This window comes from the organism of the source record quoted next, unplaced genomic scaffold (genome assembly GCF_019419815.1).
Source record: "Pyrus x bretschneideri cultivar Hongxiangsu unplaced genomic scaffold, Pyrus_bretschneideri_v1 Contig58, whole genome shotgun sequence".
NCBI classification, from domain to species: domain Eukaryota; kingdom Viridiplantae; phylum Streptophyta; class Magnoliopsida; order Rosales; family Rosaceae; genus Pyrus; species Pyrus x bretschneideri.
The window spans coordinates 661,941-673,292 of record NW_025999796.1 but is presented as its reverse complement, the minus strand read 5'-3'; the positions used below and the strand labels follow the sequence as shown (position 1 = coordinate 673,292).

Genomic DNA, 11,352 nt, shown 5'->3' with positions numbered 1-11,352 from the left:
AATCAATTTCTAGGATAAGTAAGACAACGCTAGTACTTACGATGCCTTGTGATGACTCAAACTCTTTTCGTTCTTAATGATTTCTACTTGTTAAATCTATGAACACACCATTCTAGATTGCATGTTAGGGACTAAGTTAAGTTGAAAACGCCATTCTCTTAGCATACTACATAAGAAAGAGTAATAGGTTGGGTTCTAACATTGAGCCAACTTGAGCATCTTCATCCGAAAATAGAAGGAATTTGAATGAAACATAACATGTTTGCATGATTATTTGGTGGTGGATAGCAATTCCCCTAACTCGTTTTTCTTAATTTGTGAACTACTCAAAAATCTGTCTCTGTTCTGTTTTTGTTCGATTTAATTTAAATAGCAAATCAACTCCAAAAATCCCAAAATTTTGTGTGAGTGTAGCTCTGTGTGTCTAGTTTCTGCATATAAAATTTCGTAGACTTTAGATAAGTGTAAGTCAGTCTAATAATTATTTTTCGGTGGCTGGTCAGTAGGGACAGCAACCCAGTTTTTGTGACATTTTAAGTAGTTAGATAAAACAATCTTCTGCGGGAAAGACCCTTATTTTCATATGCTACAATTGACAAATATTAGTGTTAATAAGGAAAATCAATAGGATATTTGTGTGCTACTTTGTGGTGTGCTTGTAATCCTATCAGTAGCAGTCAAGTTATCTTTGCCATGAGAGCAAAACGGTTGTTGAGGAAGGGTTGTCTAGGCTATTTAGCTCGTGTAGTGGCGATTGAAGAGACTTCTGCTCATGTGGAAGACATTCGAGTAGTCAGACACTTTCCTAACGTTTTTCCCAGCGACTTACCTGGCCTACCACCGGATCATGAAGTAGAGTTCACCATCGACCTAATTCCAGGTACAGTTCCTATTTCTCTAACTCTTTATCGTTTGGCTTTTGTGGAGTTAAGGGAATTAAAAATCCAGTTGTAAGAACTTGTTGAAAAAGGGATTATTCAGCCGAGCACATCCCATTCGTGATGCTTGTGTTTTCTCGAAAATCGATTTAAGGTCCGGGTACTACCAGCTGAAATCAGAAGTGAAGATGTTCCGAAAACAGCCTTCTGAACTCAATATGGTCATTATGAGTTTCCTGTGATGCCATTTAGGTTGACTAATGCTCCCGCAGCTTTCATGGACCTGGTGAATCGGGTATTCCGTCCGTACCTTGACAGGTTCATAATCTTCTTCATCAACGAGATTCTGGTATACTCTAAGAGCGAGGCAGATCATGCTAGACATCTACTTCTGGTTTTGAAGAAGCTAAGGGAGAATCAGTTGTACGCTAAGTGCCAGTTTTGGCTGGATCAAGTGTCATTCTTAGGACATGTGATATCAGCTCAGGGTGTTTTCGTGGATCCCCAGAAAGTAGCAGCAGTGGAAAATTAGGAGCAACCTCAAACGGTCACTGAAGTACGGAGTTTTCTTGGTCTTGCAGGCTACTATCGACGCTTTGTGAAAGATTTCTCAGCCATAGCCTTGCCTCTGACAAGGTTGACTCGGAAATGAGTTAATTTTGAGTGGAGTGATGATTGTGAACAGAGTTTCCAACAGTTGAAAACTGTCTCACTCATACGCCTATCTTGGCACTTCTCGATGATAGTGGAAATTTTGAGATCTACAGTGACGCTTCTCTGAATGGTCCGGGCTGTGTATTGATGCAGCATGGAAGGGTGATCATGTATGCTTCACAACAACTAAAGCCCTATGAGATGAACTATCCTACTCATGATCTCGAGTTGGTAGCTATTGTTTCGCTTTGAAAATTAAGAGGCACTATCTTTATGGAGAAAAGTGTCAAATCTTCATTGACTATAAGAGCCTCAAGTATATCTTCACTCAGAAAGAGCTTAATCTCCAGCAGTGAAGATGGATGAAGTTGATCAGTGATTATGACTGCACCATTGAGTATCACTCTGGTTGTGCGAATATTGTAGTTGATGCTATTATTAGGAAATCTCACGGCCGACATAATGCTCCTTAGGCATGTCTTGTTCCTCTTCTCATTGACCTAAAATCTATTGGAGCCACTTTAGAAGTGGATGACCGGGGAGCCCTACTTGCCAGTTTTCAAGTCAAACCAGTTTTGTTGGATCGTGTTCTCGAGGCTCAGATGAACGACTCAGAATCTTAGGAGTTAAAACATGCAATATTGAATGGAAAAATGGGAGATCTCAGGATTCAAAGGCCTAATGGTATGCTGATGCAAGGCGATTGGATGTATATGCCGAATGTATAAGAACTGAAGAAAGAAATTCTCGATGAAGCGCATACTTCAGCTTATGCGATGCATCCTGGGAGTACCAAAATGTACCATACTATCCGACCTTTCTACTATTGGCCTGGTATGAAAAAAGAAATTGTAGAGTATGTGAGTCATTGTTCAGTCTGTCAAGAAGTCATAGCGGAAAGGAAGAAAGCATTTGGGTTGCTATAGCCACTCCCGATACCCCAGTGGAAATGGGAAGATATCATAATGGATTTCATGTACAAGTTGCTTCGTACACGAAATGGCTATGGCAATATTTGGGTGATTGTAGGTCGGCTTACCAAGTCAGCACATTTCCTATATGTTCATGAGAACTACTCGTTGAGTCAGTTGCCCGAGCTTTTCATCTTTGAAATTGTTAAGTATCATGGTGTTCCAGTTAGTATCATTTATGGCTGGGACCCCAGATTTACTTCAAAATTCTGGGTGACTTTCTAAGAAGCCCTGGGATCGAGATTGCTCTACAGCACCGCCTATCACTCTCAGACCGATGGGCAGTCAGAGAGAACTATCTAGACACTGGAGGATATGTTGAGATCTTCGGTTTTACAATTTGAAGACACATGGCACAAGCGCTGCTGTTAATAGAATTCGCCTACAACAATAGCTTCCATTTGAGCATTGGTATATCACCATTTAAGGCCGAAAATGGATAAAAAGAATCTAAAGCATCGCCGATCTTTGTATGGGAAACCATGTCGTACCCCGCTGTGTTGGTCTGAGGTAGGTGAAAGAGTTTTGGTAGGTTCTGAGATCGTGGATGAGATAACATAGAACATTCAGGTGATAAAGGCTAACCTAAAAGTAGCTCAGGATCGACAAAAGAGTATTGTAGATAGACATTCGACCGACAGAGTTTATAAGGTTGAAGATTGGGTATTCTTAAAGTTGTCACCGTGGAAATGCATTGTATGATTCGGAAAGAAAGGGAAGCTAAGCCCTCGTTACATCGGACTATATTAGATCATTAAACGAGTTGGTGAAGTTGCTTACTGCTTGGATCTACCTCCAGAGTTGTCAATTGTGCATAACGTTTTCCATATGTCGATACTACAGAGATACACCTCTGATCCATCACATGTGATTCCTCCTCAATCGTTAGAGATTAACCCGGATTTGACTTAGGACGAAGTTCCAGTGAAGATTCTTGACTGCAAAGACAAAGTGCTCATAAACAAGACTGTTCATATGGTGAAAGTTTTGTGGAAGAACCACTCAGTTGAGGAAGCTACTTGGGAGCGCATGCAAGATTTGTATCCATGTTTGTTCTTTGATTGATTTCTAGTAGTATTGAAATTTTGAGGATGAAATTTTCTTCAGGGTGTAGGTTGTGACGACCCATCTCTAATTTTCTATGTAATTTCACCCCGAGTGTGTAAATTGACATTTATGCTCTTGTTGGTGAAGTGACGTGGACGTGATTATGTAGCTTTAAATTATTTTTCTCACTATCATAATTAAATAGTACTCGTTGTTAAGAACGCATGGGCACAAGTTAGGCTCGAATTGAACTTGTAACAAAGAAGTTGTGTTTCGTTAAAGTATGTAACAATGAGTAGAATTGTACATGCATGTGTTCTAAATTACTAGCGTTAGAAACAATATTTTTGATCGGAGACGGATTTTCTTGCATGCTTTTACTGTGCGAAATCTGAAAACTCTTATCTTTGACTCATTTTTAAATTGCACCCGTGTCCTCAAATCCCTTACGACTAATCAAACACTCTCCTCAATCCTCTCATTTAACCAGACAACTTCTCTCACTTTTCCACCGATCAGAAAAGCTGTCAGTCTCTCTCTATTCTTCTTCATTTCTCTTTCTCACACCCGTACCTCTCTCTTCTCTGCAACAACATACACACCATCAAAGACTCACAAATCAAACAAGTGACCACCACCAGTGTGCTCGACTCGACCTTACGATCAAAACTATACCAACCGATCACGAGTTGGTTGAGTTTTGAGTGGTCAGCGCTGAGCAACTCGGAAGCTTCGACTTGGTAGGTTTTGCTCAGACAAGTTTCAGGCTGAGTTACAAGGTTTTAGGGCTTGGGGAAGCTTCTACACAACTTCCTAGGGTCCTTAGAATAAGTTTAGGGTCGAGTTAACGTCGAAACAAGCGAGTTCGAGGAGTCGAAATTTAGGCTGAATCTTGCGAGGCTTTTTTCAGGCCATTTCTTGTTCGTTTTTAGAGTTCCAAAAGGTATAGACATGTTCTACTCCTCAAGAGCTTCATTTCCATATAAATTTATTCAAAAATGGTTAAAAAATGAGCAAGTTATGAAGGTTCGAAGATTTTCCAGAAACCGGCGAAAATCCCCAGTTTCTAACGAACCAAACGGCAGCGCCGGCGGTGAGGATCACCAGAGAAGACGAAGAATATTTCATCAAAGTTGACGGAATATTCTAATGACATCATGTAACGCTGTTACTATTTAACGGAATATTTTGTTAATTCTGACGGAATATTCCTAACATCCGTCAAGGTTTTGTTAGGCGCGCGCCTGTGCCGTAGATTGGGTGGCGCGTGAAGCTGTGTCCGGCCTTTGGCCGGCAAATGGTTGACATATGCGGGTTCGTATATTCAAACCTTTCATTTGAGCAAGCTATAGGGAGTTTTTCCTAGCTTTTTCATATATGTGTTAATTAAGTAATTATTGTTAGTTGTTTCGCATATAGGAGAGACTTACCCCGAGGATGTACGAGGACCAGGGAGGCTAGGGGGCTACGACCCATCGACATATCAGTGAGTGGACATTTTGTTTTCATGTGTGTGTGTATATATATAAACTTTATAGTTTCCAAAAATACTTTTAAATTGATTTAAGCTTATATGCCATGGTTTATTTAATTTTAAAAATGCTGTTATGTGGTTGAGATTTATATATTGTCCTAGCATATTCATATGCATTTTACCTGCTCATAAATGTTGCATTGTTGTGAAGTGCAAAAATAATCCTTTGGGATGCGCAGATAAGTTCAGGTAAGTTTATTATGCTGATTGGAAACATTGAATAATTATGGCATGTATATATTCATGTAGTCCGCTCATCATTGTTGCACCCCGATGTTAGTGCTCATCCCTGGCCAAGGCTAGTCCTTCACGTGATGTTCACCTCCCGTATCGCACGCTCGCCTCTGATCCAAGTAGGTGGCACCAATCCTGTTGTATAGGTCGTACTAGGCAACTCCAACTTGTAGGTGACCGCGATTATCGCCAGTCTTCACGTGATCGTAGAACTATAACGTGTATATATATTACACCCAGTCCTGTCGTACAGGTCGTATTAGGCGACTCCGACTCGTATGCTAGCATAGATTGATAAGCAAACTAGGTTAGTCGTACAAGTTGCATTAGGCGACTCCGATTGGTATACTATCATAAATTGTTGAGCACTTGATTTCACTTATGCTATTGTTGTGCTATCTTGATTTGGCATGCTTTTGGATTTACTGTTGTTTTGCATTTGGTTTTCATACATATACGTAGTATGATTTTCTGGAAATTATACATGTTTTACAGCGATGGGTTAGTATGTTCAGAAAATAAATGGTTTTATAAACTTTTGTTTTTGTGCCCACTCACCCTTCTGTTTGTCGCCCATCCAGGTCCTAGATAGCTAACCTACGCTGTGGCGTGCAAGGATTAGCGGTGATTTTGACATATTCCTGTTTAAATGTAGGAGACTCTTCCTGATTGTGTACTAAGTACTTAATTAGTTCGTCAGCATTGCTTATGTTATCTATGCTCTGAACATTTGTAGTTTATGAGTTCTATACACTACTGCGCACTCACTTTATTAGTTAAATAAGTTCTAGTTTCGGTTTTAATTTATCCATGTTTTTTTACAGCACTTGCACCTTTGGTTACGTCACCTTCGGATGATTGCCAACATGCCTCGACTCCGGTCTAGGTGTGTTATTTTGATCCTAGAACTTGTTCTCAATAAGTTTGCTTATGATCTCATTAATTGGAAACTAGATAGTGTGTAAAAGCATTACCAAATTATTGTGGAGCCTAAAATAATTCCAAAAATTCTAGAGGCGACACATGGACTTTTCAAGAAAGACAAGATTAAATGGGCAGGCTCCTCAGATACTCCCACACGCAGCTCACACCCCTAAAGGTCCCTGCACCTGAATACGATTGCCCACAGTTCACCTGCCCTTGGTAAGGAAAAGTCAAAGCATTAAAGATGATGATTAATTACCCAAATCCTATCTTTAATACATTCCCAATTGAAGATTGACTCCATTCAAGTAATTAATTCATATTTAAATCAATTAGGGATAATTACTCCATTATCTCAAGATATTATTTTCTATTTAATATATTGAGAATATTTCTCCCTAAACCTTGGCAAATAGGATGTCGCCATGTGTAGAGTAAAACTCTAACACCATGGCCAACCACTCCCCTATATATACCTCCTATTCTACCAAATTTCAGTAAGCAGAAGTGCCAAGTGCATTAATGCTATTATTTATGCATAAACTTCAGAAGTATTTTGTCGAAAGAATTTGAAATAAAGGAGCTTGGCGCTCTAAAGTACTTCCCTGGCATTGAAGTATTTAAATCAGCAGAACGTATTTTCTACTCTCATTGTAAGTATGTGTTTGACTTGTTGACTTAAATATGGATATATGGGTGTAAAAAGCTCACACTCCGATTGAAATGAATCATAAACTGACTGAGCAAGTTGATGTACCAACCGACACGGAGCAATGTCAAGGCTTTGTTGGGAGGTTAATCGACTTAGCTTACACAAAGCCACATATTGTATGTGTTGTGAGTGTTATTAAGACCTTTTATGCATTCACTTAGTGAAACCGTGAGAGACAAAATGTTGTCGATCAAATATTAAGGTATTTGAGTCGGCGACAGGCAAATGGATAATGTTTCTAAGAATTATCTTGACTTCGAGATATACGACTGCGGATTGTGTTGCATCCATAATTGACAAACTTTCTACATCGGGTTATTTTATATTTGATGAAGAAAATCTTGTTGCGTGACAAAATAAAAATAGAGTGTTGCTAAATCATGTGTTCAAGCTGAGTATTGAGGGTATCACTCTTGGTATTTGTAAGAATGTTGTGCATTAAACTTGTGACTACAGAATTGGGTTTTAAACTGACAACCCATATCTATATATGCATTTTTTTTTTTTCATATCGTACTTTCTCTAAAAAATATGTGCATTTTTTGTGTGATAATTTAATGCAGTTTTTCATATCCGGTCCAACATTTTCACACTGAACACATATATGGAAGAATAAACCAATTTTGTTATCATTTACGAGTCTGAAGATCAACTAGCTGGCTGATGTCTGTCACTAATCCCGTTCAGTTTGAATTTCCTCTCCAATAGAAAAATCGTGAGAAAACTTACATAATTTTCATGGAAGATAATATAAAAGCATAGCTACGACTCTTACACGGAATGGATGACGAGTTCATGGATATAAAATATCGTTTTTATATAAATATACACTGCATCACTTAGCCCAAACACCATTTAAACGTATAATATCGTTGTATATATAAATAAAAAAAGCATAAAAAACTTCCATCGTTAATATCCAAACATACAGAAACATAGGAAAGTTACTACACTGCCCTAGAGGCTCCATCGTTTTTCAGATGTTGGAGAAGTTACTGTGGCGCAGATCACCACTAGTTCGAGTGAGATTTACGCGCATCTAGACATGGCCGGCATGCCCAGGTAATGATCAGCTAGGGGTCCGAGAAGGCGGCGAAGAGTTCATAATCAGACTTACAGGCAGATGAAGGGCAGAATGAGCCAATGACCAGAAGCTGCAAGAGCTTTGACACAAACACCAACATCGCTCTCTCTCTCTCTCTCTCTCTCTCTCTCTCTCTCTCTCTCTCTTCTATAAGGAGAAAGAAATTAAAGTGGGGCTGATCCAAGTATCAAACGGCACTCCTAATTCTTTGAAACTTGCTTCCGATTTCCTTGCTTGATTCTTGAACTTGTAGAGATGCTAGTCGATCCATGGTGATGACATGATGCGGTCCCACATTGCTGGAAGAAGTTTTACTTGACGTCAATGCTGTTGGTTTTTTTCGTTCTGCACTCTTGAACTGCACATGTTGAAAGGAGGCCAGTTTCTGAATAGACTTCTCAATTTGTTCAGCGTAAGCAACAACGTCACTTAGCAGCGAAGCAACAGTCACAGCTGGCACGATGTCTAGGAGACGAACTTGATCTCCACCAACTCCCGCCACCGCCGCTGCATTAGTCCTAAGCATGGATTTGAGGTTATTGGCTGCAGCTCTTGATTTTGTGATGTGGGAGCTGGCAGCAGAGCATGGCTCAGTCATTGTTTTTAGGGCCCATGCTAGCTCTTTCAGTGCTTTGCCTGATTCTGAACTCATCTTCATGCACAGCTCTTGAACTTGGTTGTTTTGAATGTTTAGTGGTGTCTGTAAAAGAATTTAAACAATTAGTTTTATCAAACAAGTTGATTACTTTGCATTTATATATATTTATCATGCACATTAATAAGAAAATTTGATGTGGTACAATGTATACCTGGACTTCAGAGTTGAGGTAACCACTGAGGGTATCAATGCGGTAGGCGCATTGCCGGGTGAGGTTTCCGATCTTGAGATAGTATCTCCAAGGATGACGGTACCTAAACTTTCCATGTCTAGGCTCCCACCTTGCAAAATTGGCCTGCAAAACAAGAAGGTATAGTCAGCATTATTAAACCGAAAATGCTAGGTAGACCATGTTCTTGGACATTATTTATAGACCGCATGATGTGACAATTGATGGTTGGATGTTTCTTTAATGATTTAAAAAATGAATCCAACTATCAATTGCCCCATCATGTGTGGCCTACAAAATATAGTTACCTAATTGAATTAGAACCATTGATTGCATAGAGCCACTTCTCAATGTGCAATCCAGATTCACAATCTCACAAGATAGCGTGTCAAATATGTAACGAAGATCATTTATCAAAGAGACTGACCTGAGTTTCTTCACTCTGTTTTGAATTGAGAACACTAATATATCCTTGCAAATGTGCCATATTAGACTCTCCACTGCCAGCTACTTTGAAGTATTCATCCCCAAAACCTACAATTTTTTCATTTTTTTTTTCCGACCTTGTGAGTTTTCCCTGTCACATTGATATGACACCTAAATTCCAGCAATGAAATACTGTATTTTAAAATAACAAACCTTCCAAGAAGCTTCCGAGCTTTTCAATATTCTTGGCTACTGAGTTGTGCAGATCATCGCCAGCCCATACTGGGCAAATGAAAACGCACACAAACACAGCTATAAAGGCACCTATGAGGATTGTGGACGCCCTCTTGTGAGCCATTTCCAGTATCTCCTCATCTCGGTACCCCGATACCGATATCAAACAGAATGTCAAGATAAAAATGAGGAGTCCATAGTCATATCTCGCCTTCATCCGCGGAAAGAAGCGTATAAATGTCACTGATGCAGCTGCATATATACAATGTAACATTCCGTAAATTCCTTGCTCATTATTGTACTTATAATTTAATGACATTATAACTGATTGAAGAATCCCCTATTTCCATTTTTATTTCAGTGCATGGAAAATGAATAATTAAGTATGTTTATGAGATCAAGTGTATTAATTTTACCTAGTAGAAAGACGAAGATGCCGATGAGTATTGGATGAGCTATATCTCCAGATAGATTTGCCAGGTGATGAACACCAAATCCTAGAGCACCTGCTAGGAATGTCGCCAAGATCCTGTTTAAACCTCTTCCCAGTGTTGCTCCTGCATTATAGATTAAAGATGATGCGATTAGAAAGTTACCTAACGATTAGATTTATCAGAATATCGCTCGAATAAGAAAAAAGTTGCACTAAAGATTAGCATTTTCTTAATTGGAATTATGAATTAAACTCACAAACAACAAAAGAAATTCCCAGACATCTTAAAACAAAATGAGAAGTGACTTAGGATTGAACAAATCAAATGAGAATCACCCAACACGAACAAGTGAAGGGGTGTACAATAAGAAACTAGGAGTGTGAAAATTACTACCGGAACGGAATTTTTCACAATGTGATTTCGGTAAGTACATAAGAAATTTAACAGAAACACAAAACGTACCTACTGAAAATTCGAAGACAACCACCACAGTTAGAATAGCCCACATGGCAGTGTCACCAAGACCATTATAGAAGGGCTGGAAGTAATAGAGCAATGACACCAAAAGAACTGCTAATCCAACTTTAAGAGAATGAACAATCCTTCTGGGATCATCTTGTCCAAGCTTCTTTAATTTCCTTGGAAATTCCACCACCTTGTTCATCACCTTGCCACAATAACCCATCGAACTATTTTCTGCATCGTTGTGATTGTCCTGATCACGAACTGCTGGAGATGCCATTTTTTTTTTTTGTGTGTGTGCCTATGAGGATGAAGCACACACTTTTCTGAGAAAGATTGACTGATGTTCTTGATCTTTGGAAAGAAGTAGATAGTTGTTCATATATAGTGAAATAAGATACGTAGAAAGTGATGACGAAGCTACCTTGAAACAGAGATCTAGTGCGTCTTAGTGAAACTAAGGTTTATAAATAATTACAAATACATTTTGTTTTTTTACACAATACAAATATTTTAAACCACTTTAACAAAGATATCTAGAGTAGTTAACTGGGCTAATTGACATCTACCGTTATAAATATCATTCTAAATAAATATTTTTACTATCTTTCAATAATTTAAGTAAGAAATTGCTAGCTGAGAGTAATTAATATGCTTAAAGAGAATGGTAGCTACTTTTTCATTTTACATTCTTTTTATATATCCTTCCTATTTAGCCTTTAGCAATACTTTATTATTCTTCGAATTTCTTTCTTTAAAAAAATTACTCAAATTGAAAATTGTTAGCATGCTATTTTCATCGGCATTAAAATAATTTAATGCGTAATTATTAAGTGTTGCCATTCAAATCACCTTTATTGGCCCCATCTCTAATGATGTCAATCGATGAAGTTCACATCTATTAATTAAAGAGATAGATGAGCAAAGTGGT

The 11,352-nt window shown here is 38.6% G+C and overlaps 1 protein-coding gene across 1 annotated transcript; it reads right to left on the bottom strand.

Annotated features, from left to right (window-relative positions):
* Positions 1-7,735: 7,735 nt before the first annotated feature.
* On the bottom strand, positions 7,736-10,834 carry LOC103930137 (aluminum-activated malate transporter 2). The gene is made up of 6 exons (XM_009339435.3): positions 10,422-10,834; positions 9,942-10,082; positions 9,505-9,777; positions 9,293-9,399; positions 8,848-8,991; positions 7,736-8,738 (listed from the first exon to the last, which is right to left on the bottom strand). The coding sequence occupies exons 1-6, from the start codon at positions 10,699-10,701 to the stop codon at positions 8,226-8,228; spliced, it is 1,458 nt and encodes a 485-aa protein (XP_009337710.1). The 5' UTR covers positions 10,702-10,834; the 3' UTR covers positions 7,736-8,225.
* Between the last annotated feature and the right edge of the window lie 518 nt (positions 10,835-11,352).

What these genes read in the sequence shown, in the direction of transcription:
- LOC103930137 (XM_009339435.3), bottom strand. Translation starts at nt 10,701, where the DNA reads ATGGCATCTCCAGCAGTTCGTGATCAGGACAATCACAACGATGCAGAA. An exon ending in AACAGAGTGAAGAAACTCAG is followed by an intron (nt 8,992 to 9,292) that starts GTCAGTCTCTTT and finishes CTTGTTTTGCAG; the next exon opens with GCCAATTTTGCAAGGTGGGA. An exon ending in ACCTCAACTCTGAAGTCCAG is followed by an intron (nt 8,739 to 8,847) that starts GTATACATTGTA and finishes ATTCTTTTACAG; the next exon opens with ACACCACTAAACATTCAAAA.